The following is a 26,639-nucleotide window of genomic DNA, read 5'->3' as shown; positions in this document are numbered from 1 at the left end:
ACTAATACTTATTCATGCTCTAATACTACTGTACTTGTCATATTTATATACAGTTGAAATCTGATGAACCACCCTTTTTACTTTCTACTCATTCTAATTAAAACATTTCCATTAATTATATCTTCAAATGTCATGCTGGTGTTTACTTTTTTATTTTTTTGCTTCATTCTTTATTTCTATGTCTGTGGAAGTTACTTTTTCTTGTATCCAGCTTGTTTGATCAGTTTAAAACAGATTTGCATCTTGTTATATTAAACTTCTCTCCAAATTGCATGGTGTGTTTGTACGGATCACAAACATGATCCTGTTGTTTTGCAGCATACAAAAACAAAACCGTTATCCTTTCCGTACTCATTTCAACTTTTTCATCTCTGTGGTCATTTTATTGAGACCTTAACAATAACATTATACATTTTGGATGTTAAAAAAATGCATCAGATTGAAAAATATCTCCAGGTGATACACACCTGCATCAATATGTTTTTATTTGATTATATCTGCACATATTTCTCATGAACTTTCAAACCATTTCAAGAGAACATTAAATATTTTTTTTCTTAATGCTGATTTAATCTTCCTGCATGTTTACTATATATGAGAAGTGACCAACAAACTATGTACACTTTTACCAGTGTATATACAGTGCTGCAGTTGTTCAACAGCCCCCTCTAACGACCAAACTCTATTACTGCAGTCTAGCAACGTACTGCACATGCGCAGTGCGTCGTTGCCGCTGAACATGTTCTATCATACGGTCCACTTTCAAGGGTATTGGTTACTTATTACCCAAAATAACTCACAATGCCTTTTATGCATTACGCCAACGGAAGCCCAGTTTATAAAATCACCTTCGTGGGAAGTTAATTGAATAACTCCGGGACGACACGTTACCGCTTCGCGAGTTCGTATTGGAGTTGGCTGTTTTCGGCGTTTGGCCCTTTAAATGCTTAATCTGGCCTCATTCATTTAAACCCCGTCCAGTTCAGACGCTCTGCATTTTTGAACACATCGGTGTGTGTGTGTGTGTGTGTGTGTTTTTTTGTGTTGTTGTTGTTGTTGTTGTTGTCGTCCGAGCTTGGTAAAATAGGGGTGTGTTTGCCCCGCTCCGACATTGGTTCGCCGCTTGTCAGTATCCAGTCACGTGGTGTCACACGGACGGCCATGTTTCCGAAACACAAACAACAAGAAGAGCAAAGCGACCGGGAGCCAAGCAAGACACGTACTGATACGCAGCAGCGACCGTTGGAGGAGAGGGGAAGAATTAATAAATAAAACACAGAGCACGACTTTCCGAAAGTACTATTCTGTCGAATGAATACGTTTACAGTGTTTAAAGAGACCAATGCATTCGGTATATTGGCTGTAGACGCGCCGTGCAGACGAGCAGTCTGGTAGCTATAAACAGTGAAGGTAAGCCACGGTTCCTCTTTGCTCGCTGGCTAACGGGGAGCTAACAAGCTTAGCCTCGGCTCTTTCGACTGCATTGGATTTATCTGTCGTAAAAACGGCTTTTTTTATTTGTATTTTTTTTTTTATTTCTCTCGCTCTCTCTCTCTCTCTCTCTCTCTCCACTAAGTCCTCTTGAAGCTAAAAAAAAAACAAACAAACAAAACAAACACGGTTGTTTCCGTCGCCGGTTGTTTTGGTGTACAAGCACGGCAGCCGGAGTTTAAAAAAAAAATAACGACAGCGGAGTGGAGGTGGTCGTCCGCACATCGGGCGACGCAGGCCGGGGAGTCTGATCCCGACACTCCGCCCCCCTCCGCCATCATATCTGGTGTCATTTGAACCGACCAGCCGAGGCCTTCGCGATCAACGCATACCGTGTGCTAGGTTAGGTCTCTGTTATGCAACAGAAATATTATATTTTTGTTTTGGAGGAGGAGAGGTGGAGAGAGAGAAATGTGTTTGAAACGATTGATTTATTGTACTTTTCCCACACAAATCAATCCGCTTTAATTCGCTTTAAACGCGAACAATGTCGGATGCTAATGTAGCTCGTAGCCACTGACGGTGGCTCATGTCAACTCGAGATATTTTTGCCCAAATGTTAACCGCCTTTAGGAGTGAATATTTTTTTATTGGTCGTTTTGTTAAAGTTACACATTGGTGCGCACTGAATGCGGATTGCATCGTAGATTTACAGTCCGCATTCCCGCTGCTCGAAGTCGGTGTCCCGCCACGTTTTGAAGTCCATAACACTTGCAAAAAAAATGTCCAATGCATAAGAAATTTAACATTGTGCCCAGCGACGTTTATTCCTACGTAACCTTGCTTTCGCTTTTCTGAGTGCGAAGTTGGTGCTGGACTCTATAAATATCATTTATTTGCCTGTTGTGGCCCACAGTTAAGTAAAGAAATACTTTGAAGCCAAAATAACAGCAGGCAGGCCATAGAGAAAACAAGAAGTTGGATCAAAGTTGGATCATGTTATTCGGTGCCTTTATCTATATTGTTGTTGTTGTTTTTTTTCTTCCCTTTGTTGGATTTCTGCTTGGTCTTTACTGAACTCATTGTAATTTGTGTGTCATAGATTGATCCTGAAGTTAAATATGTTCTTGTTTTGCTGCCTTTAAACTGACAAATAATGTGTTTAAAGTCACAATGCTCACGAAACTTTACTTTAGATACGATGACCACCAGTATCGGATCATTTCAATAGGCATTCTCATCAGGAGCCGAAACGAGTCTTATCTAACCGCTACGGCAAATGTCTCATGGAAGTAGTATAATCCTATTTTTAAAGGCAGCTTTATTTTTTCCGGTTTCCTACTTTCACCATCACTTGCCTGTTAAGTTGCTGTAGATGTTGATATATCTGAAGTTTGCAAACGCACAGAGCGCAAACTTCAAAGCCAACATATTGACCCAAAAGGAACATTACAAATTTATAGCCATAGTGCATTGTAATGTAAGCTGGACCTTCCCTTTGTCTGTTATGTGAAATATGTTTATTGCTGTGTTTTTAGTGATGTTATTAAATGTCCTTACAGCTACTTACACAGTAGAGTGTTAAATACCTTACTGCATTCGTATTTTATTCATGTTTCTTTTATTACATAGTGTTAATCTGTTTTAGTAATGAGGCCCAATGAGTTGCTGATGTTTCAAAACAAGCAGGAAACAGCATGAAGTACTGCCATTCACACAATTTTCCAGAATCAGAGTATTAATATATATTGCATTGTTAGTATTCTAATTAATTCAATAATCATGTAAATAGTGAAACTCTGAAATGCTGATACAACACAATGCCAATGAGTGCCATACTTGCACTGAGCATGTGTTTTTGTACTTTTTACAAGGATGTGTGACCAATGCTAAAAAAAACAAACTAGTATTACAGGACAATAATTATGTTTCTAAGAGCCCTTTGACAGGAAAGCTGGCATGAAGGAGCAAGGGGCTTGTGCAATGCAGCAGTCCAGGAAGTGGCTCTGACTTATAGCTATGAAAATGTTGTAATCCCTAAAAATAGACACATCAGGTTGGAATTAGCCAGTAACTGAAAATCACTTTTATTTAAATTGAAATAGCCTTTAATATCTATGGATTTAAATTCACATCATGTAGTTTAAAGTTGTGCCACCTGGGGGTTTTGAATCAGTATTTAAGATATCCCAAAGGCTCCCTCCCCCACACACACACACACTTCACCTTCTGCTGGTGAGAGTAAATACAAAAAAAACACGTCAATACCATCTTATATAATAGGCTACACGTTTGCCACCTTCATCACAATTGTTGTGGATGTAAAATGTTGGCTAAATTGTTTTGAGTGTCACGGCTCGCTGAAATGACTCTCTTGGCTATCAGACTTTCCTCCATTCTGTCCAATATCATTTGGAAAGTATAGAGGAGCTGAATAATTTTATCCCCATTCAAGTTAGATGTAAACCAGAATTAGCCAGCTCAGCTGCTGGAAGTCTGCGATGCGAATGCTCTGTCCGTTGAGCACGTCGAATTTCCATTCATCCGGCCAGAGTGGGAATGTCTCACCAGACACCAGATTCAAAAATGCCGTATACTGTGTAATACAGAGAGATTTAGTGGGCAAGTTTAATCAGCATTGCGTGAACTCATCCAGAAAAGACATGGCTGTTACTGCCGTTCATTTACAAGTAAATGTCCCGCACTACAGGTTTAACTCGCCTCTAGGACTCATTGAGAGTTTCTTTCAACAGTCTGATGAAAAACTGAAACCTGTTGCCTAGAATTTCAGTATGTTTTGTCAGATGTTTAGATATAAATCAATAAAATAATTATTCTTTTAACATTTAATAACTACAGCTCCTCAGAGGTTTCCACTGTATGTCATCCCATTACTGCAAAAATCCTGCAAGTCTAATGTAGCTGTAATGTCTTCTGCTAATTTGCAGCAATACTCAATGAGAAATTAGAGCGAAAAATACCCCCATGATAGCATTAGACAAAATCACTGACCTTAAACAATTATATATCATCTCGCATTGTATATTCCACGTCACCCAACTGTAAGCAATTCTAAGCTATTTTCAATTTATGCAGACAATGTGATTGGGTACAGCTCATAAAATAACCTGGTGATGTGTTAAAGTCTGGAATTGACTCATCGGTTGATACCATCTAAATATTGATCAGAAGGACACTTTTAACATCATGTGAATGTAAACTTAGTTTTCTTATCTCGTGGTTCAGTTGTGGTTATGACTATTTTCAGTTGAATGGATAGTGTCATATTGTTGTTTACAAAGTTGTTTCATGCACAGAGGATACAGCCCTGCTAACATCTTGCTTGATCAAACAGTATTCATTTAAATCTTGTCCCGTTTTCTTGTCCTTTAATTAGCCTAGAAAGCTCAGCAACTTGAAACGGATTGTAAAAATAAATATATATATAAAAAAACAAAACACAGAAGCACACCAGAACGCTGAACAAAGGCACAAGATAGTGCCAGACTGTGCTTGAGAAAAGTGTGTCATTGCATATGATGGCATATTGGACACTGTTACAGTGTTAAAAGAATGTTTAAATCTCATCTTGAATCCAGCGAGCAGGGAAGGTGTGGCTCGCCGGTTAGAGAGCAGCGCTCACTCCCGATGGAATATCAAAACAAGCACGATCTTCAAGCAGGAAATTGTGGATTATGTTTATCCATCAAAGACATTGGTGTAACCTTCACTACAAGCTGAACCTTCAGTAAATTCATAGGTGCGCTGTAAAAAGTAGTGTATAAATAGTCAAATATAGTAGCCGGGATATTGTACGAGTTGCCATGACATCTTCATGAACTATCTCCAACCTGCTGCATGGGTTAAGAAGCAGCTGGTTCACAACATTACAGAAATAGACTCCCTACATTTCTGGATGGAAAATCTCCTTTGAGCAGCAGAAACATCGAGCCATGACTGAGTGCCAGACTAGAAATAGTCTTCATTTACTCGGTGAAGGAATACCACGGTGCTTTTCTCTGCGCTCAGTGTGCTGTAACAGATCGATCAAATTGGGCTGGTACCTTTTGGCACGTAAATTACGCCTCCTTTGCTCTGACAATATAGGTGGGCTGCCAAGCTGTGAAAGTAATTTATGAAGTGTACACTCATAATAATATTCCTTTCACTTTTCTTTTGATTGTTGAATTTCTCTTATACCTGCATCTTCCCTCTGCTTTTATTTTCCAGTGGTGCAAAGGGAGGAGGACAGGAAATAAAGGAGTCACCTGGAGGGTCTCCGTCAATCCACATTTCAGTTGGGGCGAGAGAAAAAGGCACAGAGGGAGAGAGAGCAAGGAGAAGAGGAGTGCAAGTCGCGTCTGCTCTTGGCAGCTGTTCCAGCAGCCCGTTTCATTGTTTTGGCTGTGATTTCGTTCCTGCGTTATCTTTTTTCGATGAATCAGTTCATATTTTTAACTTTAATGTGAGACATAACTGCTGTAAAAAGAAAAAAAAAAAAAGAAAGAAAACATTATTACTAGCGAGAGTGTTTTATTTTGTTCCATTGTTGATTTCCGAGGTTCTTTTTGTTTCTTTTTTTATGTTTAACAACCTTTTTCGGCTGTGAGTAGCAGGAGCTTCCATTCTCCAACCTATCGTCGAAACCCCTTCCTTACCTAGTTAGGACCTGATAACCTGGTATTCCTCAAGCACCTGAAACTGGCAGCTATTCTCTTTGTGTCTGTGTGTTTGGGGAGCTCTGTGACCACAGCTTAAGCACCACTCAGCCTTCTAGTCACCTAAGCCTAACTAAAGCCAGCCAGCTCTAGCCTGGTCCAGCCGAGTCCAGCCTGCTCCGATTATCTGGACAGGGTAAGGAAATGTTACTCGTGATTATTTCAGAATTTGCATTTTATTCTTTCCTGCAGAAAACAAAACTGAAACTATTTTCCCTCCCTCAGATACTCAGTTCTGTGTGGACGTGAGGAATATGACTGCTGAGACTCTTAACTTCGGCCCAGAATGGTAATTGATCTCATCTCTTCACATTTTATCAGCGTGGTTTAAAAATACTGCTGAATACATAAAGAGGTATTTCCTGAAGAAAATTTATGTAATTGCTGAAATAGTTTTCTGGCAACCGTGTAAGCATTTGAATTATTCTCAGCCTCTAAAGGACTTTCCTTTGTTGTTGGTTTAAAGAAAATTTGCCTTAAATCTGCACATCTTATTGACAAATGGCCTTCATAAATGTGTCAATTTAATTTCATGGCAATTTGCCCCTAATACAAGATAATTTCCTGTGGAAATGGACATTTTGGCCTGATAAAAGCAGTAGGAAAGGGGGGGAGGGGTTAATGAAAAGACTGGGAATTGTCCTCAGGGATCTACAATATAAACTACATTTTGTGGAAACCTGGCCTAATTAAATGAGATACCTTTTAATGGGCCAAACTTGGCTCGACCTCCGAGCACCAGGACTGTCCGTACCAAATGCCAAGGAAAAATTCCCCTTATTAATGGGTTTATTGAATCGAGCTGTCAATTGTCTGAATAATATTTCTGCTAAAATGATTACTATTTCATTCTTTTTTTAGCTTGACAGATGCAGGGTTTTGCTGCTTATCTTTGCCTTATATGGTTGTGAGCATTAACCTTTCCTAAGCAGCTGGATTCGCAAAATCACGCGAGAATCCATATTGCCGCGCTTGTCCTACCAATCAGCATCCTGTGAGGGCCTGATTGGTTGAAGTTCACCCGTGATAGATGGTTCATCCAATCACCCGCCAAGTAATTTTTGAAAGTGCCCGTCTCTTTCCAAACAGTTTCCTGGATTGACTTCTAGATGGTCAATTAAACCTAAAAACTTAAGGTTTAGGACCGTCAGTTTGACAAACAGGTTATTCAAAGGCGTCCGCTCGGGCTATGGGAAATAGTTTTCTCTGACACAATCAACACCAACAGAGAGAATAAGCAACAGATTCATCTTTTATGAAAATATTTGCTAGTTACATACTCTGTTCTGGACTAATGGACCAGTCGCAGTTGCTGTGTACTAATAAATCACCATAAGTAACAATGATAGCCTCGAGTTCAGTGGGTTGATGTTGTTAGCTGTTGAATTGAAAATGTAGGTGTTGTCACAGCAGCGTCCTATCCAGCGCTCTCAAGCCACATCCACACTAACATGTTTTCTCTGTCCACACAAGCATTCTAGCAGCATTTCAGAACCAGAACCATGAAACGGTACTTGTAGTCAACACAGCGTTCGTTACGTTCAAAGAATATTTCCCCTTTCTGTTGATGTAGTCAGTGGATTTAGTGAGGGGTTGTTTTACGTTGGTGAGTGTCCAGTCGCTTGCCAGGCATCATGGCGTACCGTGCGTTGGGTACGACGGCAAGATCCTTCACTTCAGGCTCTGTATTCAGGGCTTTGATGTAGTCTGGACTCGGGAAGGTGGTGATGGCCTTCGATGACCCTCTTGTTTGGTGTTGACTGAAACAACTCGTCGGGGTATTCCAGAGGCGTTTGCTGTGTGACAGCTCCATGTGGGGCCGGGAGACAAGAATTGTTTTGCAAATCTTTCGAATGATGGTTTGCCTCCCGCGCGTGTGGCATTTTAAAATTCTGAATTTAACTGCACAACCACTGCTGATATAAACAAAGGGGTCGGCAACGGCTGCAGCTCGCTATTCATCTCGAAATAGTCGAGGCTGATGTCGTTTTGATTTCTTCCGGAAAAGAGTTACCAGATAGAGGCTCAGCGAATCGGGGACGGGCACATCATGACCGATAAGGCCCGATCAGGAAACAAATGTGGACGTCTGCGTTGAGTCTTTTGTTTTTCGCTGTTCAGGCAAAAACACAACACAAGTTTTCAAAACTGAAACGGTCCGAAAAAGTCTCCGTTTCAAGTCTCGGGTTTAAAAACGCGCCGCAGCGGTGTGGACGCATGACATAAACGTACGGAAGTTCTACATTTTGAAACGTCCTAGGCGTGGATGCAGCCTCTCTCTCTCGCTCTGCTGTTTCTTCTCTGCACCGAGTGTTTGTGTAGCGATTAATGTGTGTGTGTGTGTGTGTGGGGGGGGGGGGTGTTAGTCATCTCCAGTTTGGTAGCACTCCATCTCTAACGGCCTGTGACTGCTGTGTGCATTCTTGGTGCAGGGCCAGCCTCGCAGAATATTTCTCTCTTTACACATCTGCAGCTGCTTTCCTCTCAGTGGCCTTTCCAGCCCTCTTTCATCCCTTCACCCTTTCTATGTGGAGCGGCCACATCATGTGTTCACCACATACAGCTGTCTGGCCAGCACGTTGACGAGCCTGTTAGCGTAACAAAATTGTTTTGATCATTTGAGGGTTCGGTGGCAGCGCAGCCGGTAAGTGTGCCGGTGTGTGGAAGATGTTCTTGATTTCACCCTTTGTCCTACTGAGAAAGTGAGCTAACTTTTATGGAGCTGGATACAGTTGAATAATAGTATTTCTTAGTACTCTGTCCACTGTCATGTCTCCTCAGCTCTCCTCTTTATTATGCATATTAGTCTCTGCTCCACTTATTTTTACCCTCTTTGATATGCTACATGCTGCCAGCTGGTCTTTCATGACGCTATCCTTTACCTTTTACACCCCACACCCACCTCTCCATCTCTGAGCTGCATATGGTTTTGATGTGGGGCTGTGAGTCAATGACACACTTTGTAGAGCCAAGTGAATGGAGCCATTGTTAAACAGCAAGCTTTGGAAGCTGGCCTGCTAGTAATAGCTTTTTAAAATGAAATCTTGAGATTGGAAAGCTAATATATCCTCACGTGTTTGGGCCGAGTGTATTCAGGGGGACCTGCGTAGGAGAGTGGTTGATTTGTGAAAGAACATTTGTTAAATTCCTTCTTCTCTGCTGCAGGATGGATGTTAATGTTTTTTTTTTTTGGGTTTTTTTTCCCCAATTCAGATTGAAAGGAATTCTTTCAAGGTTACGCAATAAGTTCAGATTTCTTTTGTATTTCTGAGCCAACAGAGGAATTTACACCAGGAGAAAGTTATTAGTCAGGAAAGCTTTAAGGCTTCAGTCTGTAATTGTAAAATAGCTCATTCCTGGACTGACCATAGTATATATGAATTAAAAAGATGGATGCAGCCTCCGTGACGTCAGCCATAGGCGTTATGAAGAGTGTTTTCTGCCTAGCCAGCCAATCCACAAACGAGAAAGAGGTGGTGCATTATGTTTTCTGAAACCAGCGCTGTGGAGAGTCTCTGCCTGTGTCTCAAAGCGTGTACTCCCATTAATATACTTACATGTTCGTACACTAGCTTGTGTAGTGGGGGAATTTCAACAGGGTAGTGTTGTTTCAAATCGTACTCTGCACTTATCAGAAATAACTGTAACCTTTAAATGCATCGCTTGCAAACATATCTGCTGGCTTTATTTGGTCATTTGACCTAAAAATGTTTTCATGCCCTGCTTCATGCACACAACAAACACACTGATTGTGGTGCTCAGGGAAAAGGAAACTTGGGGATTAACTTGCTTTTGGAACCAGCCTCAAGTGGTCATTCTAGGAACTGCAGCTTTTGGCACTCGTGCACTGGTTTCATTTTTCAGCCCCAGAGGGTGCCTCATGGCACTGACCAACAGCTTTGGTTACAGAGATATATTGCATGATAAAAGTACCTTATTCTACTTCATAATGTTTTTTTGTACTCTTCCTCACACAGGCTTCGTGCACTGTCCAGTGGGGGGAGTGTGACGTCCCCCCCTCCTTCCCCCGCCATGCCAAAGTACAAGCTGGCCGAGTATCGCTACGGCCGAGAGGAGATGTTAGCACTTTATATCAAAGACAACAAGGTTAGTGGGGGAAATCCTGCCTACCTTCTCTCAGAAACTATTGAATTTCAGCAATGTTGCCAAAAAATGGTCAAGCACTGATCACAGCATACAGTGCTGCACATTGTTTTAACTTCTGTTTGCCTCCATTTGCATTGCAAATATTCTCACCTTCAAAGATGAGAACCTGGCAGTAGTTTTTTGACATCATGGATGAAGTCTTGAAAGACTTTTATTTGGTCCTCTAAAGCGCCTCCTGTTGTTGTGTTCAGGTCCCAGAGGACATGCAGGATAAGGAGTTTGCTGCTATTCTGCAAGATGAGCCCATGCAGCCACTGGCACTGGTGCCTCTCACTGAGGAGGAGCAGGTCTGTCACGAACACCCACTCACGAAAGCACTGATACCTGCAAACACTGAACTGCTGAACTCGGCTCCATCATGTGCTATCTCACCCTAACACAGCCTCAGTTCCGAAGCGAGCTGCTCTGTCGGTTGACAGATGTGCCTGTGAGCTCACATTCCTCACATTCCCCCGTTTTGCTCTTTCCACTCACTCTGCAGAGGAACTTCTCCATGTCGGTGAACAGTGTGGCGGTGCTGAGGCTCATGGGAAAAGGGGTGGGTGGGGCCGCCCCAGCTGGAGTGGTCCGTGGACGAGGGGCCACACGAGGTGGTCGAGGTAAAAGAAAAAAGAAAAGAAAAATAATAAAGTAAAATATTGATTCAGCCTAAGTGTTCTCATGTGAATCCACAATCGCTTGGGCTAAAGCTACCGAGTCCAACAGCAACAGAAAGGCTGCCCAAAGCCCCTGGCTGAGACTACCGTGGCCGCTATCCAGGCAAAGTAGAACACTTTATTCAAGGCAACTACTCAAGTGTTTATTTCCCCTCTTTCTTCCACCATCTTGATGTAGCACACTTCCTCTCGGCCTGTCTAAATAGACCTCCTTTTGTCCAGCCGCACCTGTCTAAAACCACCGGGCTCATGAACTCACCTTGTCCACACTCAGCCAACGTAAACATGAGGCGTCCGGTTTAGGACAACTGAGAATGATGCTGTGTGGCTTCCATACTGTGTGTGGATGTGTTGGTGTGTGTGACTGCCTGCGAGTTAAAGTAGATACAATTGGCGGCGTGAGGCATTTTAGGTCATCAAAAGCTCTCACTCAAATGCTGTCTATATTAAACATAAATACCTTCTTCCACGTGTTTATAAACAGGCCGAGGCCGCGGTGAAGGTGGATTCTACCAAAGAAGTATTGAAGATGCAGAGGTGGGCTTTAGCCGCAGCGTCCGAGAGATACACCGCAGTCAGAGCTGGGATGACCGGTAAGCAAGAATTTTGCACATACCACCTGCTTCCAACAAATGCCCTTAGAAATGTTGGTGCGCATGCATAATTCATGGCTCCAAAGGCTAATATTGTCACTGCTGAGAGAAGTTATCATCCAGTGGAAGAAACTTTAATCTGCTCTGGTATTCCAGGAGGTTTTTTTGCTCTTATTGGATGGTTTATTTTGCAGACGTCTTATCTGCTGAGAGTGAAGGGAAATGTCTGCTCGGGGTGGAGCATATCAACTTGTTCATGTCAATATATAGTATATAGTATATATATATAATTTTTAATGTGGAAAAAAAGATCATAGATAATGAATGATGTAACGTTTTGCAGTGTTTGACATTGTGGTACATGCCTAACTTGCGCATAGCAACAAGCATGGTTGAAATCAGCTGTATATTATACAGAATTTGAATTTCCCTCTGAATTACTACTGTTGTTTACTTTTTTTTTTTAATTTTTTTACTGAATATCTGAAGGCAAACTGTTTATGTCTATGTTGACATAAAACTATAACCCTACTTTTGTTGAAGCTGTATGTTGTTGAAAGAGATTATTATGGCAGAAATATTGTGATATTATTTTAGGACCACCCCTAATATCTGTTTGATGTATTTTTAACTCATGGATCTGGTTCAAATGTACGAGTTAGTGTCTGTGGTGGTGCCATGCTGTTGAGTGGGCGTATTTCTGTAGGCTAAAAATTGGCTCATGTTTTGCGCTTTGTTTCCCTCCGTTTCTCACCTGACTGATATCATTCTCTCTCCATTTCCCTCCTTTCCTCAGGGGGGAGCGTCGGTTCGAGAAGCCGCTGCGGCGGGAGGTAGTACGTCCTGGTTTTGAAGAAACCGGAGGTCCCGGGGGTCCAGGGAGGAAGGACTTCACAAGGGCTGACAGCGATAACTGGCGCACCCTCCGGGAAGAGCAGGAGGAGGAGGAGGGGGCGGAGCCGGGCACCAACTGGAGACTGGCTGGAGTCCGCAGGGACGGTATGATAAATGCAAACATTTGTTTATCATAGCACTGCCTTTAAACTCTGTTTGTGTTCACAAAAAGACTGTAAACAAGAAAAGCAAAGGTTTGATTGATGGTTTATTTTCCTTGAAAATGCATGATGGGCAGTCACCTCATGAATATGATTTCATTCACCAGTGTGGAGGCTGCCGTTCAGAACGGTCCTATTAAAGTGGAGAGTTTAAGGGTTTAATATTCAGTCTGCTGCCAAAACAAATCAGTCAGTTAACACTGTGTAATACTCCATGTCAGCACATCAGCTAATACATGATCCCAGCAAACTCTCCTGTTGGGTTCCTCATGGAATCAGTACTATTTTGTGGCTTTGTAGCAGACGTCATAATTCAAATAAGTGCAATTACACAATGTTAGAGTTTGTTCACACTGCAGTTCGAGTCGGCTGTGAAAAATCTATGCAAGAATGCTGGTGAGATCTTAAAGTTTCAACAGGCCTGACTAGTAAACAGTGATTTGTATTCCTGTAAACATTTGGTGACAGTAAATCTCTGTGTGCAGAAGCCTTAATGGAAAGGTAGATATACTGACACCTAGTGGCAGTGAAGAGATTTCTACCAGACACAGTACCTGGGTTTAGGTTAAAACAGCACTCAACAGCTTCCACAGTTTGTGAAGACACAACAGTCAGGTGTAACAGGCCGCATGACTTTGTCCTTATTATGTTATGTTATGTGTAAACTGAAGCTAGTTAATGACGGAGTGACGGTTTCACGAGGTCAGGAAACACCTCAAGACTTAAATCTATGACTGCCTGGGTATAATCACTGTAACTTAATTCTGCCTTTATCTTATAAAACCTTGTTTCTTTACCTCTGTAATAGCAGCTTGCTTAATCCTCAGTCCATTTCTTTGTCAGATGGTGGTCCTCGCTCAGCGGGCTGGCGGGACCACACCGGGCCGGGTGAAAGTCGTCGTCGGAAGTTCGATTTCGACTTCCGGGACTCCGAGGGTCACAGCGGTGGCCGCCGGCGTGCAGGCAGCGAGGGGATGGAGGATGACCGGGACGGCCTTCCCGAGTGGTGCACGGATGAGGAGGATGGGGAGATGGGCACTTTTGACTCATCTGGAGCTTTCATGCCTATGAAGGTGTGTAAAATGTCACAGATTTAATGTGGCGACTAGTGGAGTTTGTATTAGTTTGAAACTTCAGTCTTAGTAATTTATTATTACCCTGTTCAGGATAAAGGGGGCATAGATAATGGATGGATGGATTTATTATTTTGGCCACTATGATATTTATTTTACGCTCGGTGTTCATCAGTATTTGTTACAATTTTTCTCTTAACTCTCCTGGTGTTTCTATCAGAAGGGTGGCAAAGATACAATCCTGGAGGACGAGTTTGAGTTTAAGGGGATCGAGGAAGAGGAGGAGGAGGAAGAGGAGGAGAGCTTTCTAGATACAGAGAGGAACAGTGCTGACGGAGACAAAGATCAGGGTGAGGATCATTTAGAAAAAAACATTTGCACCTTGTGCTGTGCACTTTTCTTTGTTGTAATTACAAATGGTTGTGGCATCCTTGTGAACGTTTTTCTCCTTCCTTTCTTCCCCTCCTGGCCGCACAGAGAGTAAAGAAGCCATCTCTGCTATAGGGAATGGTGAGACAAAGCCAGCAACACCCTCCTCTTCTCCTCCAGCTCACTGTGCCCCTCCTTCCCTGGAACTCCAACCCGGCAACGCTGGTCAGATGTTGGATAACGCTCAGCTGAGCAACAGCCACTCTGTCAAGGCCAACAGCATGCCTGGTGAAGGTATGTCTTCTCCCATATATCAGTATTTAACTGTTTAATGTCAACTTCTGTGCTACTGACAGCACAGAGATAGATCTGGTCCACAGCAGTATTATGTATCTATACAGTTAGGCAATTTCTTTTTTTCTTATTCCTTTACGAATATGAAATGTATAAATACAAAATGTTCTTTACATTGCATACACAATATGCATTTAATAAAAACAAAATAAAATCCTCAAAAATGTGACTGAGACCAGCTTTTTATTGAGTGATTTAGAATTCAGTTATAAAGTCTTTTACAGTAAAAGCTTTATGATTTTGACAATGCTTTGTCAAACTGTCAGCTGTGTATGTAACAGCACCACTGACAACTCAAACAAGTCAAAATGTTGAGTTAGCCACTAAAAATAGTCAGCTTGTTTCTTTGATATCTACAGTGGATGTAAATACATAAAATTCTGATTTTGGATCCACTGGAATTTGTTGTTTGGGTTTGATATGGAATATATTTAGCCACAGTCATTTAATATCTTGTTTACTGAAGCTGCTGTATCAGATACACAGCCAGTAGGTGGCTCCTCCGCTCACATCGACCATCACCATCCCATCAATAGGAATACTAAAAATAGGACCCATTGTTTTACTCCTGCTTCTTGTTCTTGTTGTTGTTTTTGTGTTAGACGTAGCTCCCATCGGGGGCTCCAAGGCCCAGCTGAGCACCAGCTCCTCCACCTCCATCCTGCCTCCCCCACCCCCCTCCTCTGCTGCTCCTCTCCACCCTCCATCTGGAGGAGACACTGAGGACGATGAAGGCATGAAACACCTGCAGCAGGTAGGAACAACAGGAGGCACATTTCAAGCGTTTGTTTCAGAAGTATTACATAATCATGCCACACACTGCGTTTACTTCTCCTTCCCTCATACAAGGGCTCAGAGTCGGGAATACTTTGGCTGCTCTGAAAGAACAATATGGACACTTACGATCCATTTTTTCATTTGGGTGTGGGGTGGTATTCTGGCTGTCCACTTGGCAAAAATGGAACAACTTAACACCTTGTTTAAGCCTTAATTTGTATATTTTTCACAAATTTAAAATGCAATCTGAACCTTGAATCACACAACCGTGCAAGCGACCTCTTTACCCCTGCAGGGTAGCGCGCTACTACTGACACTTTGACCGCCTCTCAGCTCCTTACGATAGCTGCTGACCCTCATCAATCTAAACGGACATGTTTCAGCTGTTTTAATGCCTTTGAAATGCGGTGAGAACTAATTGAACATGTGTGCCAGGCGTTTTATTCGCACTCTTACAGTCAAAAGCATTATTTCCTCATTTCCCTCTTATTTTAACTGAGCTTCAGTTATGCAATTGCAAAGCATAGTTCAGCTCTTTTTTCTCAGAACTGTCACCTTTTTCATCCCACTGGAGTCTCTCCAGCCTGCGAGACGGATTATGTTGAACAAATAATGAATGTTTGTGTTTGTGTAGGAGGCTGAGAAGATGGTGGCATCACTGCAGGACACCTCCTTGGAGGAGGAGTGTTTCACCCAGGCTCTGCAGCAGCAGCAGGAGAGCAGGAACACAGCAGCTGCTCTGCCGCTATCGCATGAGGCTGCCATGAAGTGGTTCTACAAGGACCCCCAGGGAGAGATCCAGGGTACTTTCACACACACACACACACACTGGAGTTTACAGTCACTTATTCTTTATACGTGTTATACCGCTTTTCTGGAGATCGTCTGAACTAACTTTAATGAAGTAAAGAAAGTCGGCTCAGTTTGTGCATTGTAAATTTGACCCTGTCCTGCCCACCAATCAGGTCCGTTCACCACGGTGGAGATGTGTGAGTGGTTCCAGGCTGGTTATTTCACCATGACCCTGCTGGTGAAGCGGGGCTGTGATGAGGGCTTTCAACCCCTCGGGGACGTCATCAAGATGTGGGGCCGCGTTCCCTTCGCCCCGGGGCCCTCCCCGCCGCCCCTGCTGGTGAGACAGCTCCCACCAACGCAGCGCCCTCAGCCCAACCGGGGGTCCGCCGGGACTGTGAGTCAGCGCTCGGCCAACCTCGTGGATGGGGAAGGGAGGATGGAGATGAGAGGGCACTTTGATAAACAGGTTGGAGTAACAAAGCATTTCATTCAAATTAAGTTAAAGTCAAAAGATAAGACGTGAACCTGTTATTGTCATTACAAATAATGGATAATTCTGTTTGTTTTGTGATGTAGATCAATGCTATTGAAAGCAAGTCTTAGTTTTTTGTTTTGGTATCCTGAGTGTGAAGATGCTTTTTATTAACAGGGGATCTCTCCCTTCTTCTTTGCAGGGAAACCTAGACCAGGAGCGCCTGAAAAAGCAACAGGAGCTGGCAGCAGCAGCTCTTTATCAGCAGCTCCAACAGCAGCAGCTATTCCAGCTCATCAACAGGTGGGTGTTGTGGGTTTCACCTTACATTCGTGGCCTGGTGTGCGTTGATTTTAGTTTCTTTCCTCTTACATCAGAGGAAATTGGTGACCTAAGTGTACTTGTTGCGTTTTGCTTCCTGTCCCAGGTGCAGTGAGCAGGGTATGATGCCTTCGATGAACAGGTCGATGTCAGTGCCAGATACAGGGTCCATGTGGGACATGCATACCTCAGCTTCACAGCCGTCAGGTACAGTGCGGACCACTGCTGTCTGTGCACACACAGAAACACAATTAAAACACAAGAAAGGGACACGGTTGCTACTGCTGCTAAAAAACAAACAAACATATTTTCCCATGTAGGCAGTGAAGCCAGTCTTTGGGACATAACAATGAATCCTTCAACTCAGGGTCCAACTCTCGAACAGCTTCAGAAGGTGAGTTCAGTCGGGCATTTCCTTTTTGTTGTGTTTCAGTTGCTTACTTTACAAATCCATAGATCGTTTCCACTGCTACCAGGCAGGAGCTGTGCTCACAATGAATTGTTTAACAGTGATATTAAGGAATGGCAAAGCCAGGACTGAGTCCAACATTTTTGATTTTGATGATGAATTCCCCTCAGCTCCAGCAGGAGAGGAGAGACGCTGAACTCAGGGCGAAGCGTGAGGAGGAGGAGCAGCGTAAGCGAAGGGAGGAGAAGAGGAGGCAGCAAGAGGAACAGAAAAGGAGGGAGGAGGAGGAGGTCTTCAGACGCAAGCAGGTGAGATAAGGGGGAGAGAAATTTTGGCTTTTGGATCCTATCTGTTGCCTCGAGGCTTTAAATATCGTGAACGTTTTTGAGAAAGTTTTGTACACGGAAACGTGAAATGAACAAGAAATGTTGCACGTTTTACTCTTTCAAACGGTCATATATAAAATTTTGCTTTTAGTTTTTGCTTTGACATCCACTCTGGGTCCTTCAGTTAAAGATTGCAGTTGGTTACATTCATATTAAAAACAACTTCGTTGTCATGTGATTCAGTTGGAGGAGTGGCTTTAAATGCAGTTTGCTGAGTAACAAACTGGGACCACAGCCATCACATGATGCCGTCTGCCGTATCTTCCTGCAGTGTCGTCAGCAGCAGGAACTGATCATGAAGCTGCTGCAGCAGGCCCCCCAGCAGCAGGGATCCGGGGCAGGCGGCTCAAGTTGGAGCGGGGCTCCCTCCTCTGGGCTCGCCAAGGCAGGAAAGCCCCCGGCTCTGGCTCTGCTGGAGATGCAGCAGGAGGCAGAGAGGCTCCTGAAGCAGCAGCAGCAGCAGCAACAGAGAGCCCAGCAGCAGAGAGACCGCGTGAGTTTCACCGACACAATTCTGAGGTTTCGTACAGGGATGATGGTAGGATGTCGTAGCAAATGACACACTGTTGGTCACATCTCCATCCTGATTTATCTCTCCGTTTCCAGCACTCCAGTATGTCGATGGGGAGCTCCTCCATGGGGGGGCAGTGGGCGGACGGTGTGGGCATGTGGGGTGGCCCTGGCGGGATGGAGGGGAAGAGCAGTAGTGGAGGGTCTTCAGGCAGCATGGGCATGTGGGACGAGGCTGTGAAGAACCAGACCAGCCTGCGTGGCAACAGCAACAACAACATGGGCTTGAAGAACAGCCGCAGCAGCCCGTCACTCAAGTACGCCGCGTCTAATTGCATCAACTACAACGGTTTTGAGTACGATGCAACGTGTATGTCTTTACGTTGGTCACAATAATGAATGTATTTGTCCCCGCATGGCCGCCACAGTGATCAGTACATGATGCGTCGTAAGCGGACGGACGAGGAGGATAAGCTGCTGAAGCTGCTACAGGGCATGAAGCCTCAGGATGGCTTCACCACCTGGTGTGAACAGATGCTGCACGCTCTCAACACCTCTGCCAACAACTCCTCCTCCTCTCTGGATGGTAGGCTTGCTCATCTTTACCTTTTTAGCAATGTCAAGGGTGTGGAGACTGTCTCAACTTTGACAGCTAGGAGTCACTTATTCAGCGTTGCTAATCGTTTAAACTCGTATGTCTTTATTAAGTTGCCACAATTGTGGCATACCTGAAGGAGGTGGAGTCTCCCTATGCAGTTCTGGATTTCATCCGGTCCTACCTAGGGGACACAGTGGAAGCCAAAGAGTTCGCCAAACAGTTTCTGGAGCGACGTGCCAAACAGAAAGCCAACCAACAGAGACAGCAGCAACAGGTAGGCCCGAGCTCAGAGCATATTTTAAGCTGAGAACGGCATATGCCATAAACATAAACGTCCATTGGTTCAGTAAAAGAAAAAAAAACAGACATTTACTGGTTGAAACCCTGACATAGACCTCCTCCTCTCTTTATACAACAAGGAAAGGTTTTCCTGTCCTCTGATGGCTACTTTCAGAGCATCTTATAAAAAAAATTAAAAAAGAACTCACCGCAGAAATAACACATCAACTTGTGTTTTTAATGTACAGGAAGCTTCCTTTTAGTTTTTGACTCGCCAACAATTAGTTTTAAATGCAGTCTGGAACATTTGAAACTCAAAATGTTTTGAATTGAAATTAGTTTTTGTATCTGTCAGTTGAAAATTTCTTCTCAGGAATAAATGCATCATGCAAGGTTGATGTCCAGCATTCAGTTTGTGTAATTTAACTGTGGAACACCATTATAACAAACCACGACTCGGAGGTGTGACCAGTACATTTTAACAACAAATCTGGGATACGGGTCCTACTATACTGACTATCAATTAATAACTGGTTAATATTTTTTTTTACATGATGCTCAGTTTAAGCATCATCCTAAGTACTTACTAGACTGAGCATACATGTTTATGCTCAGTCTTGTACGCTTTAAGTATGTTGTAAACAACTAAAGCTAAAAATGGCTGTAATTCTTCCTCTTGTTTTTTTTGTCCCAGTTATCAAAGGAAGTGGCTGGATTGAACATGAACTTCCCTCTGCAGGTAAATGCAGATATACTTCTGTACTGCGACGTACATGCAAACACTCGTTGAGTTGAGACGATAGTGGTTGTGATTGTGTCTTTTCTGTGTCCCCCATATTATCTAACCATAACATCACCCAGTGTGTAGGGTTCGATGGGACTTTCAAATTGTATTGCTATAAGTGTCTCTTTGTTGCTGTGTATCAAACCTTGGTCAGCATCTTCAAATGTCGAAACAAAAATCCACATTTTCTACGTTATTCACGGGGACACAAAGCATTGTGGGTAAACTCCCCAAGATGTACAAAAGCCAACAAACAACAACATCGTTATGATGGCTCGGATCCAAGTCAGCAAGCAGACTTTTTGACAACGTTAGAGAAGCAGTAGTAGCAACGGAAGGCTGTGAAAAGAAAGGACGGTGACTTGTGGTTTTTCTTGGACTGACTTTTATTGTACAAATGTAGAGCGAAGTGACGTCGACAAAATCAGATATATTTTTGACCAAATATCTCGGTATCAATATACAAAATTGAAGGGAAGACTGCTTTCAGAAAATATTTACACAATTCAACTTTTGATAATCATCAATAATGTGGATATATATTTAGAAAATGATATCAGTTTACTGTATTACTGCTTTTAAAACCAGGAAAACACAACACTACTGCCAATTTCATGATATTCGGCTCATGTCACTTTGTTTTTCTTTCCCTTTCTTGTTTTTTAGGACTCAATGCGAGGTATGAATCCAAGCACTCTGCAGTCCATGTTTCAGGCCAACCACATGGGCAAGGCTGGTCTCTATGACAACCAGGGGGGAAAGATGAAGAAGAAACAGCCCATGATGCTGCACTCTGACCCCAGCATCTTAGGTATGTTCCCTCAACAGCTTTTTTTTTTACCTCCCTCTCAACTTGATTTATCCGTAAATGGTCAGAATCTATAAAAGGCCGGCCTACTTCCCTTCTGACACTATCCGAGCCCGACTCCCCCCCCCCCCAATATGCCCGACTCCTCTGATCTTACTTCCCTCTCTCCCATCTCTTCTCTCTGCCCTCCTCCACCTCCCTGCAGGGTACTCATTCCACAACGCGGGCGAGTGTCTGAGCCTGAATGAGATGGAGATGGTGGAGGATTACTGATGTGACGCAGCGCAGCAGCAATAGCTACCTGAGGCCTTCTGTCTTTTAATCAGACAAACCTGATGACGAATGTGCACTGCTGGGGGAACCGGGGGGGGTGTCTGGGTGGGGGTAAGAAGGGAGCAAGCGCGATGGGGAGGTTGCAGGGTGGAGGCGCCTAGATCTGCGCCTCCCACTCTTTTCTTTCCCTCTGGATAGAAAAAAACAAAACAAAAGGGCTCCCTGCTGCACCAGTTGATCACTTGAGCAGGGGAGAGGGGGGGTGAGGTTTAAAAGGAAGATGGGTATCCTCTGGCACTCAAAAGATTAAGCACCTTATACTGAACTAATGCACTTTATTGAGATGGGATTTGAATAGGTTTTTTTTTTTTCGTTTTTTTTTTCATATGCGTGTATGTGTGTGTTCGGAATCAGTGCACGTACACGATATCCGTGTGCACGTGCATCGGAACTGGAAGGGGGCGGGAGGGGTTAGGGGTGGGGGGAGACGGTCGGTGGGGAGGCGAATGGTCGGGCTGTTAGGTTTTCAAAGTCAGGGGGACCTTTAGTTGAAACCTTATCAGAGAGCAAATCCTTTCTCAAAAGACAAACACTGTTGATATTTCTCTTGTTTAGCATTTTTTTTTACATTTATATAAAAAGTAAAGCTATTGAAAAATGGATTCTAAAAAAACTTGAAGATTTGCACTTGCCTAAAAAAGAAATAAGAAAAAAAAAAAAATCAAACAAATGGGGTTAGTTATAGAAGTGAATATTTTTGTGAATGTGTATGGGCTGAGAGAGTGTGTGATGTGTGTGTGATGGTTGGTTTGTGTCAGTAATATAGAGTCTGCACAATGTTTTGTTTTTTTTGTCTTTGTTTTTTTGCTTTCCAAGATGTATGAAACATAAGAGGCCATTTTTGTCTTTTTTGTTCAGATGGTAATTTTGTATTCTCATGTTCAGACAGTGTGTGTGTGTGTGCGTGCGTGCCTGTGTGTGTGTGTGTGTGTGTGTGTGTTTTTTGAGAGTGTGACTGAATGAGAGAAAGAGAGAGAGAGGGGGCAATTGCACAACACATCCTTTCTCTCACCAGCTCTTCATCCCCAGATAGAAAAAAAAAAAAAAAAATAGAGATGCATACATTTGTTAGCTTTGCTCTCATCACATGATGACCACCACTAGTTTATTTCCCTTAGCTTCTCCCCATGGGGAGCTGTCTCTAGACCTGTAAGGACCAGCAGACGCGGCGAATCATGAGGGACATTACTGTGTGTGCATCTGAATGAGATTTTTTTTTTTGTATGCGTGTGCGTGCGTTTGTTCAGAGTTCATTTACTGTTCATAGAAATGAGTTAAGACTACAGGTACTCATTTTGGATAAATGTGCTGTTTTTGTATGTGTATGAATGCACATTTGTGCCTAAGAACTTGGATAGGGTGCATGGCCATTGAGACATTAACTCTTTTTTGAGAGCGAGTGTGATGTGTGTCAGTGCTCAGCACAGCGTATGTAAAGTATGTAAGTTTATATCGTCGATATTTCTAGTTGAGTCGAGGGGTGATCCATCGGAAGGTTAGTCCAGTCTGTTTTCCTGGGGTGTGATCACGTTGCCTTTTGTCAGCTCTCGAACTTGTGAATGAAAGGTGTCGAGTTTCTGACTCTGAAAAAAAACAAATACAGCATCTTAATGTGCAAGTGCACAGAATGGTGCATGAAATGTTAGCATATTGTGTTACTTATTCGTTGTTGCAATTTGATAATGACGAGTTTTCTTTTCTAAATGAAAAATATATATGAATATATACATTATATACAAAGTTTAAAAAGTATTTGGACTAAGATAATGAGCACTTGGGGCTGCTATTTTTGTTGTGTGTTTTAAAAAAAAAAATGTTTTCCTTAATTTGTTTTTCATTTTTTTTGTTTCATTATTGCCATGTGAAGTGTGTATTATTTCTTTCTTAAGAAAATATTGAATGTATTCCAAAAAAATGACATGAAACCCGTGCTGATACCAGATCTCTTTTGTTTTTTTTCTTATTTTTTTTTTTTCCTCAGAAGATTTCAAAAATGGAAACAAAATACAAAAAAGCTTCAAAGAGTTTAGCGAGGTCTTTTTCATTTACACAGTGGAGAAGAAAAAGAAAAACTTGGGATGGATACAGTTGAACACACTGCCTCTACAATCCTGGTCGTACAAATAGTGACTAAGAATTCAAAGAAAGGACTCTTTCTATTCCATACTGGAGCTTTGGTTGTTTACAAACCACATGGATATCTGTGGGTGCAGTTTTTGTTTTATTTTTTTTATTTTTTTTGTTCCCACATAAGACGGGTGGGGTTTGCAAGTGCGCTTCTGCCATATGGACATTGAGTGGTGTTGGGGTTTATTGTTTTTGAGGAAGAGTGGCAGGCATGACAACAACGTGGACAAGATCCTCTTAAGTGGGCCTTTTGTTTGTGGTCGTGGGTCCTTAGACTTGATGATCAACCACGAGGCGGGGGAGGGAGGGGGGAACAAAAAAAAATCAAGGACGGGGCTCCGTTTTGTGGAAAACGGAGTGCAGAGAGGGGAACTGAGAGGGCCGTATGAGTACACCTGGCTAGTGCACTTGTCATCACCTCAACCCTCATCAGCGCTCACACCCTGCCCTCACCAACTCACCTATGCACTTTTGTTCATTCAAGCTGTGAGGTACAATTTCGGGGACGGGAGCACAATTACAACAGGAGGATTGCTACGACTTTGACAAAGTCACTGAAAAGATATTCCCAAACTGAAATAAGAGACTCGAGAAGCACGTCTTCTCCCACCTCCTGTACATAACCATATTTTTGTATTACCTTTCAGAGTAGAAAGAAAAATTTGCAAACGGATGAAGGAAAATTCATGAGACGTTGAATATATGGAGTGAATGTTCTTCAAGAAAAACCCAATCTTTTTGAATATAGTTTGAGACAGACTCGCTGGGAGTTTGTCTTAGTTTGCCAGTAACCCTGAAATAGTCGGGGGCAGAAAACCACACGGACTGAGGTGTTGGACATGCTACAGTGGCTCCAAGACTGACTGATAGCTACTTATCAAAAATGGATGTTGCAGTGGCTGCGAAGAGCCTGCCAAGAGTGTTTGATCAACACGCACAGTGAAGAGGCAGACGTGTGTTAATGGCAAGGATGCTTCCACTTTGTTTCCCAACCTGATGGCTCCCTTGAGAGCCGTAGAGTGACTGCTGGGGGGAAAGGTGCTTGGCATTGGTAAGATACTCTTTCTTTATTTCTCTGACAAATTCATGCGAATCACCTTGTGTTTTCCAGCAGGCTTGTTCGAACAGTGTGACGATGACGTCCCTTTCTTTGTCTCCTCACAGGAGTCTGGCTGTGCTTTATTTGCTGCCCTCTGCAAAGAGGATCTAATCTACAGCCAACCCATGAACCAGTTAACCCTAAACCTGTCCTTTTTGAACTTAAACCCTAAGAAACTTTTCTTGACCTCGGACTGGGCAGGCCATTGGCATTATCAGTTGGACAGTTACCAGATGAAGTTACAGGTTTATCAACCATCGATCCCATCTGTGTTGGACGTGTTTGGGATTGGATCACGCTCTCTCCAACGAGGACGGATAATAATAAAAAAAAAAAAAGAAAAAAAAAAAAAAAAGGCACGTATTGCCCAGATGTCATCATCCACCTCGGCCTTGAAACTGTCAGGCGGTCGTGTTGAGGTCTTCTCACCAGCAGGATAGAAGACCTGCCCAGACGTCAGAGACAGAGCTGGGTCGAGTCATGGTTGATGTGGCTGGATTACATCTCAGCCAATGGAAATCCCTGGAACTGGATGAACTGAGAGAATTGTAAAAAAACAACAACAACAACAAGACTTTAAAAAAAATGACAAAACTACATGTCACATAGATTTTAGATTCCAAAGGAGCAGCAGACACACTACATGCACACTTAACAACAAAAGTTACATTGGTTCTTCACTGGAGCCTCGTCTGCACACATAACAAGGATACATCGATATCACATCAATATAAAGACACACAAGCATCAACGCTCAGCAGTATAAACGCCGAGCTTTGTAAATAATGTAAAAGTTAGTGTTTTGATTTTTCTCTCATAGTGGGTTTTTGCTTTATTTCTCTGTTCAACATGCCTTAAATTGTATGGTTCAGTCTGGAAACTGCAAATGTTAAAAATGACGAATTTAAGTTGGAAACCACCTCGTTAACTGTCCTCCAAAGTTCAAGGAAAAAAAAAAAGGTTTCACCAAGACGGTTTTCTGTTGGTCAACAGAATTGTCTGGCGTGAGCCTCCGACATGTACATCTGATCACTTTTAAAGTTCTAGTTACAGAACAGAGCAATTTTTTTTTTTTTTTTAATTTTTTTTTTAGGATTGATCTCATTTTGCTGGTGGTTGTCTTTCGTTGCCCATTTTGCTTTCCTTTAAAATGAAGAGTTGATTTGTTCCGATTTGCTATTTAGGTTTTCGCTGAAGGTGCAGGCTTAACAAAGGGCTGAAGTCTGTACTGTCGGGAGCTGAGCTGATTGGGCTGAAAGTACAGACCTGTTTCGGTCATTGGACACGCAGGCTACAGGCAAGAATGAACCAGAGTGGCAGATCATCCTCAAACGGAGATACGAGTTAGCGCAGTGGGTTCATTTTGTCTTACTCTGCAGGGGACTTGAACGTTTTTGGAAGGTACTTTTTTACAGTTTTGAGATGATGACTCAGGCTTGTCTAATAAGACTGATTGTAATACCAAGCCTGCATGATTTGTAATATTTGTGACTTGAAACCTTGAGGGTGGGTCACAACTCGTCTCAGAGTGCCTCTGCTGTGTGTGCAGCTGACCATTCATTACTAATGGCACTGAAGAGATGAGGAATTGACCGGTCAGTTGCGTGTCTGAATCTGAAAGGAAGAAGTCTTGGACTGTTGTCTTGTTCCGTCTCGTTTTATCTTCATGAATTTGACAAGAGTCGTTGTTTTTAGTCAGCCAATAGTTTTTTTGTATCCTTGATAACTAAACAATATGCAGTTTTTAATCGAAATGACATCTGATATTACTAGAACACCATCCGCTTAGCCAATCAAAATGTACAAGTGTTATCACCAAGTCTGAGGGTTTGGTGTGTAGCTAGCTGCTTGACTGCATAAACTGAAGTAGCTGCTGTCACCTCCAGTACATCATAACTCTACAATTGATAAGGAATTATTAGCCGGTGGTTACTAAGTTGTCGTAATCGGTTGCCAAAAGAGAGAAATTGACTTTAACCATATGCTATCGAGTCTCTTATTTGTGAATAACTTTAGAGATATCTGTTAGACATTTTAAAAAGCTGATATTGTGTGGTATGAATCAATCAATGGTCAGTCTGCCTGTCTTGTCTATTTTACTGCACTACAAAGGCTTTTATGATCAGATAAACTGCAAGATTGTGCTGTCAAAAAGCCCTGGATGATATGTTGCAGCCTTTGAAAAGATCCCGTCATGGCCCGGACTGTCTGTTTGAGGATATGAAGTTAAACACCTGGTTCTCTGTAGCTGGTCAAAGGTTAAACCCCAATCAGCTCAGCTCCTCCGCTTAACAATTCTTTGAATGTTGTTAAAGTAACAGCATACATGTAAGGAAACTGTTTTGGAAAAGAACAACTGAAAGATGTAAATAGTTTGGCTTTTGTTTGTTTGAAGAACAAAATAAATACAAAATAAATAACATTTAGCTGTGACTGACTCAATATTTGTTATTGTTTTTTGTATTATCTATTGTGCGCGTGCGCGCGCCTCCGCGAGCACGTCTTAAACGTCACCAACGGAACTC

General features: G+C 42.7%; 1 protein-coding gene and 1 long non-coding RNA gene across 6 annotated transcripts; both read left to right on the top strand.

The window, feature by feature from the left end:
• The first annotated feature begins 1,069 nt into the window (after positions 1–1,069).
• gigyf1a (GRB10 interacting GYF protein 1a) lies at positions 1,070–20,917 on the top strand. 5 transcript variants are annotated; one of them, XM_069714184.1, is made up of 25 exons: positions 1,070–1,410; positions 5,662–6,285; positions 6,375–6,438; positions 10,127–10,256; positions 10,508–10,603; positions 10,798–10,915; positions 11,457–11,565; positions 12,362–12,564; positions 13,464–13,693; positions 13,917–14,043; positions 14,171–14,356; positions 15,019–15,170; positions 15,828–15,996; positions 16,159–16,454; positions 16,663–16,763; positions 16,888–16,988; positions 17,102–17,175; positions 17,361–17,498; positions 17,848–18,069; positions 18,183–18,403; positions 18,515–18,672; positions 18,795–18,958; positions 19,658–19,702; positions 20,414–20,558; positions 20,761–20,917. In XM_069714184.1, the coding sequence occupies exons 3-25, from the start codon at positions 6,404–6,406 to the stop codon at positions 20,826–20,828; spliced, it is 3,288 nt and encodes a 1,095-aa protein (XP_069570285.1). In that variant the 5' UTR covers positions 1,070–1,410; positions 5,662–6,285; positions 6,375–6,403; the 3' UTR covers positions 20,829–20,917. The 5 variants fall into 5 exon arrangements, with proteins under 5 accessions (XP_069570285.1, XP_069570286.1, XP_069570283.1 ...); XM_069714185.1 differs by having other exon boundaries at positions 1,071–1,410; positions 13,914–14,043; positions 16,894–16,988; XM_069714182.1 differs by having other exon boundaries at positions 1,071–1,410; positions 13,914–14,043.
• Positions 20,918–20,940: 23 nt separating this feature from the next.
• LOC138630077 (uncharacterized) lies at positions 20,941–26,556 on the top strand. Its single transcript, XR_011311614.1, has 2 exons — positions 20,941–24,066; positions 24,180–26,556. It is a non-coding gene; the product is annotated as an uncharacterized lncRNA (long non-coding RNA).
• The last annotated feature ends 83 nt before the right edge of the window (positions 26,557–26,639 follow it).

This window comes from Brachyistius frenatus, unplaced genomic scaffold, assembly GCF_029030835.1.
Source record: "Brachyistius frenatus isolate BFR_SWC_R1_liver_20210118 unplaced genomic scaffold, ASM2903083v1 Contig_127, whole genome shotgun sequence".
Taxonomy (NCBI): domain Eukaryota; kingdom Metazoa; phylum Chordata; class Actinopteri; family Embiotocidae; genus Brachyistius; species Brachyistius frenatus.
Note: the sequence above shows the minus strand (reverse complement) of the source record. Positions and strands in the feature narration are given on the sequence as shown.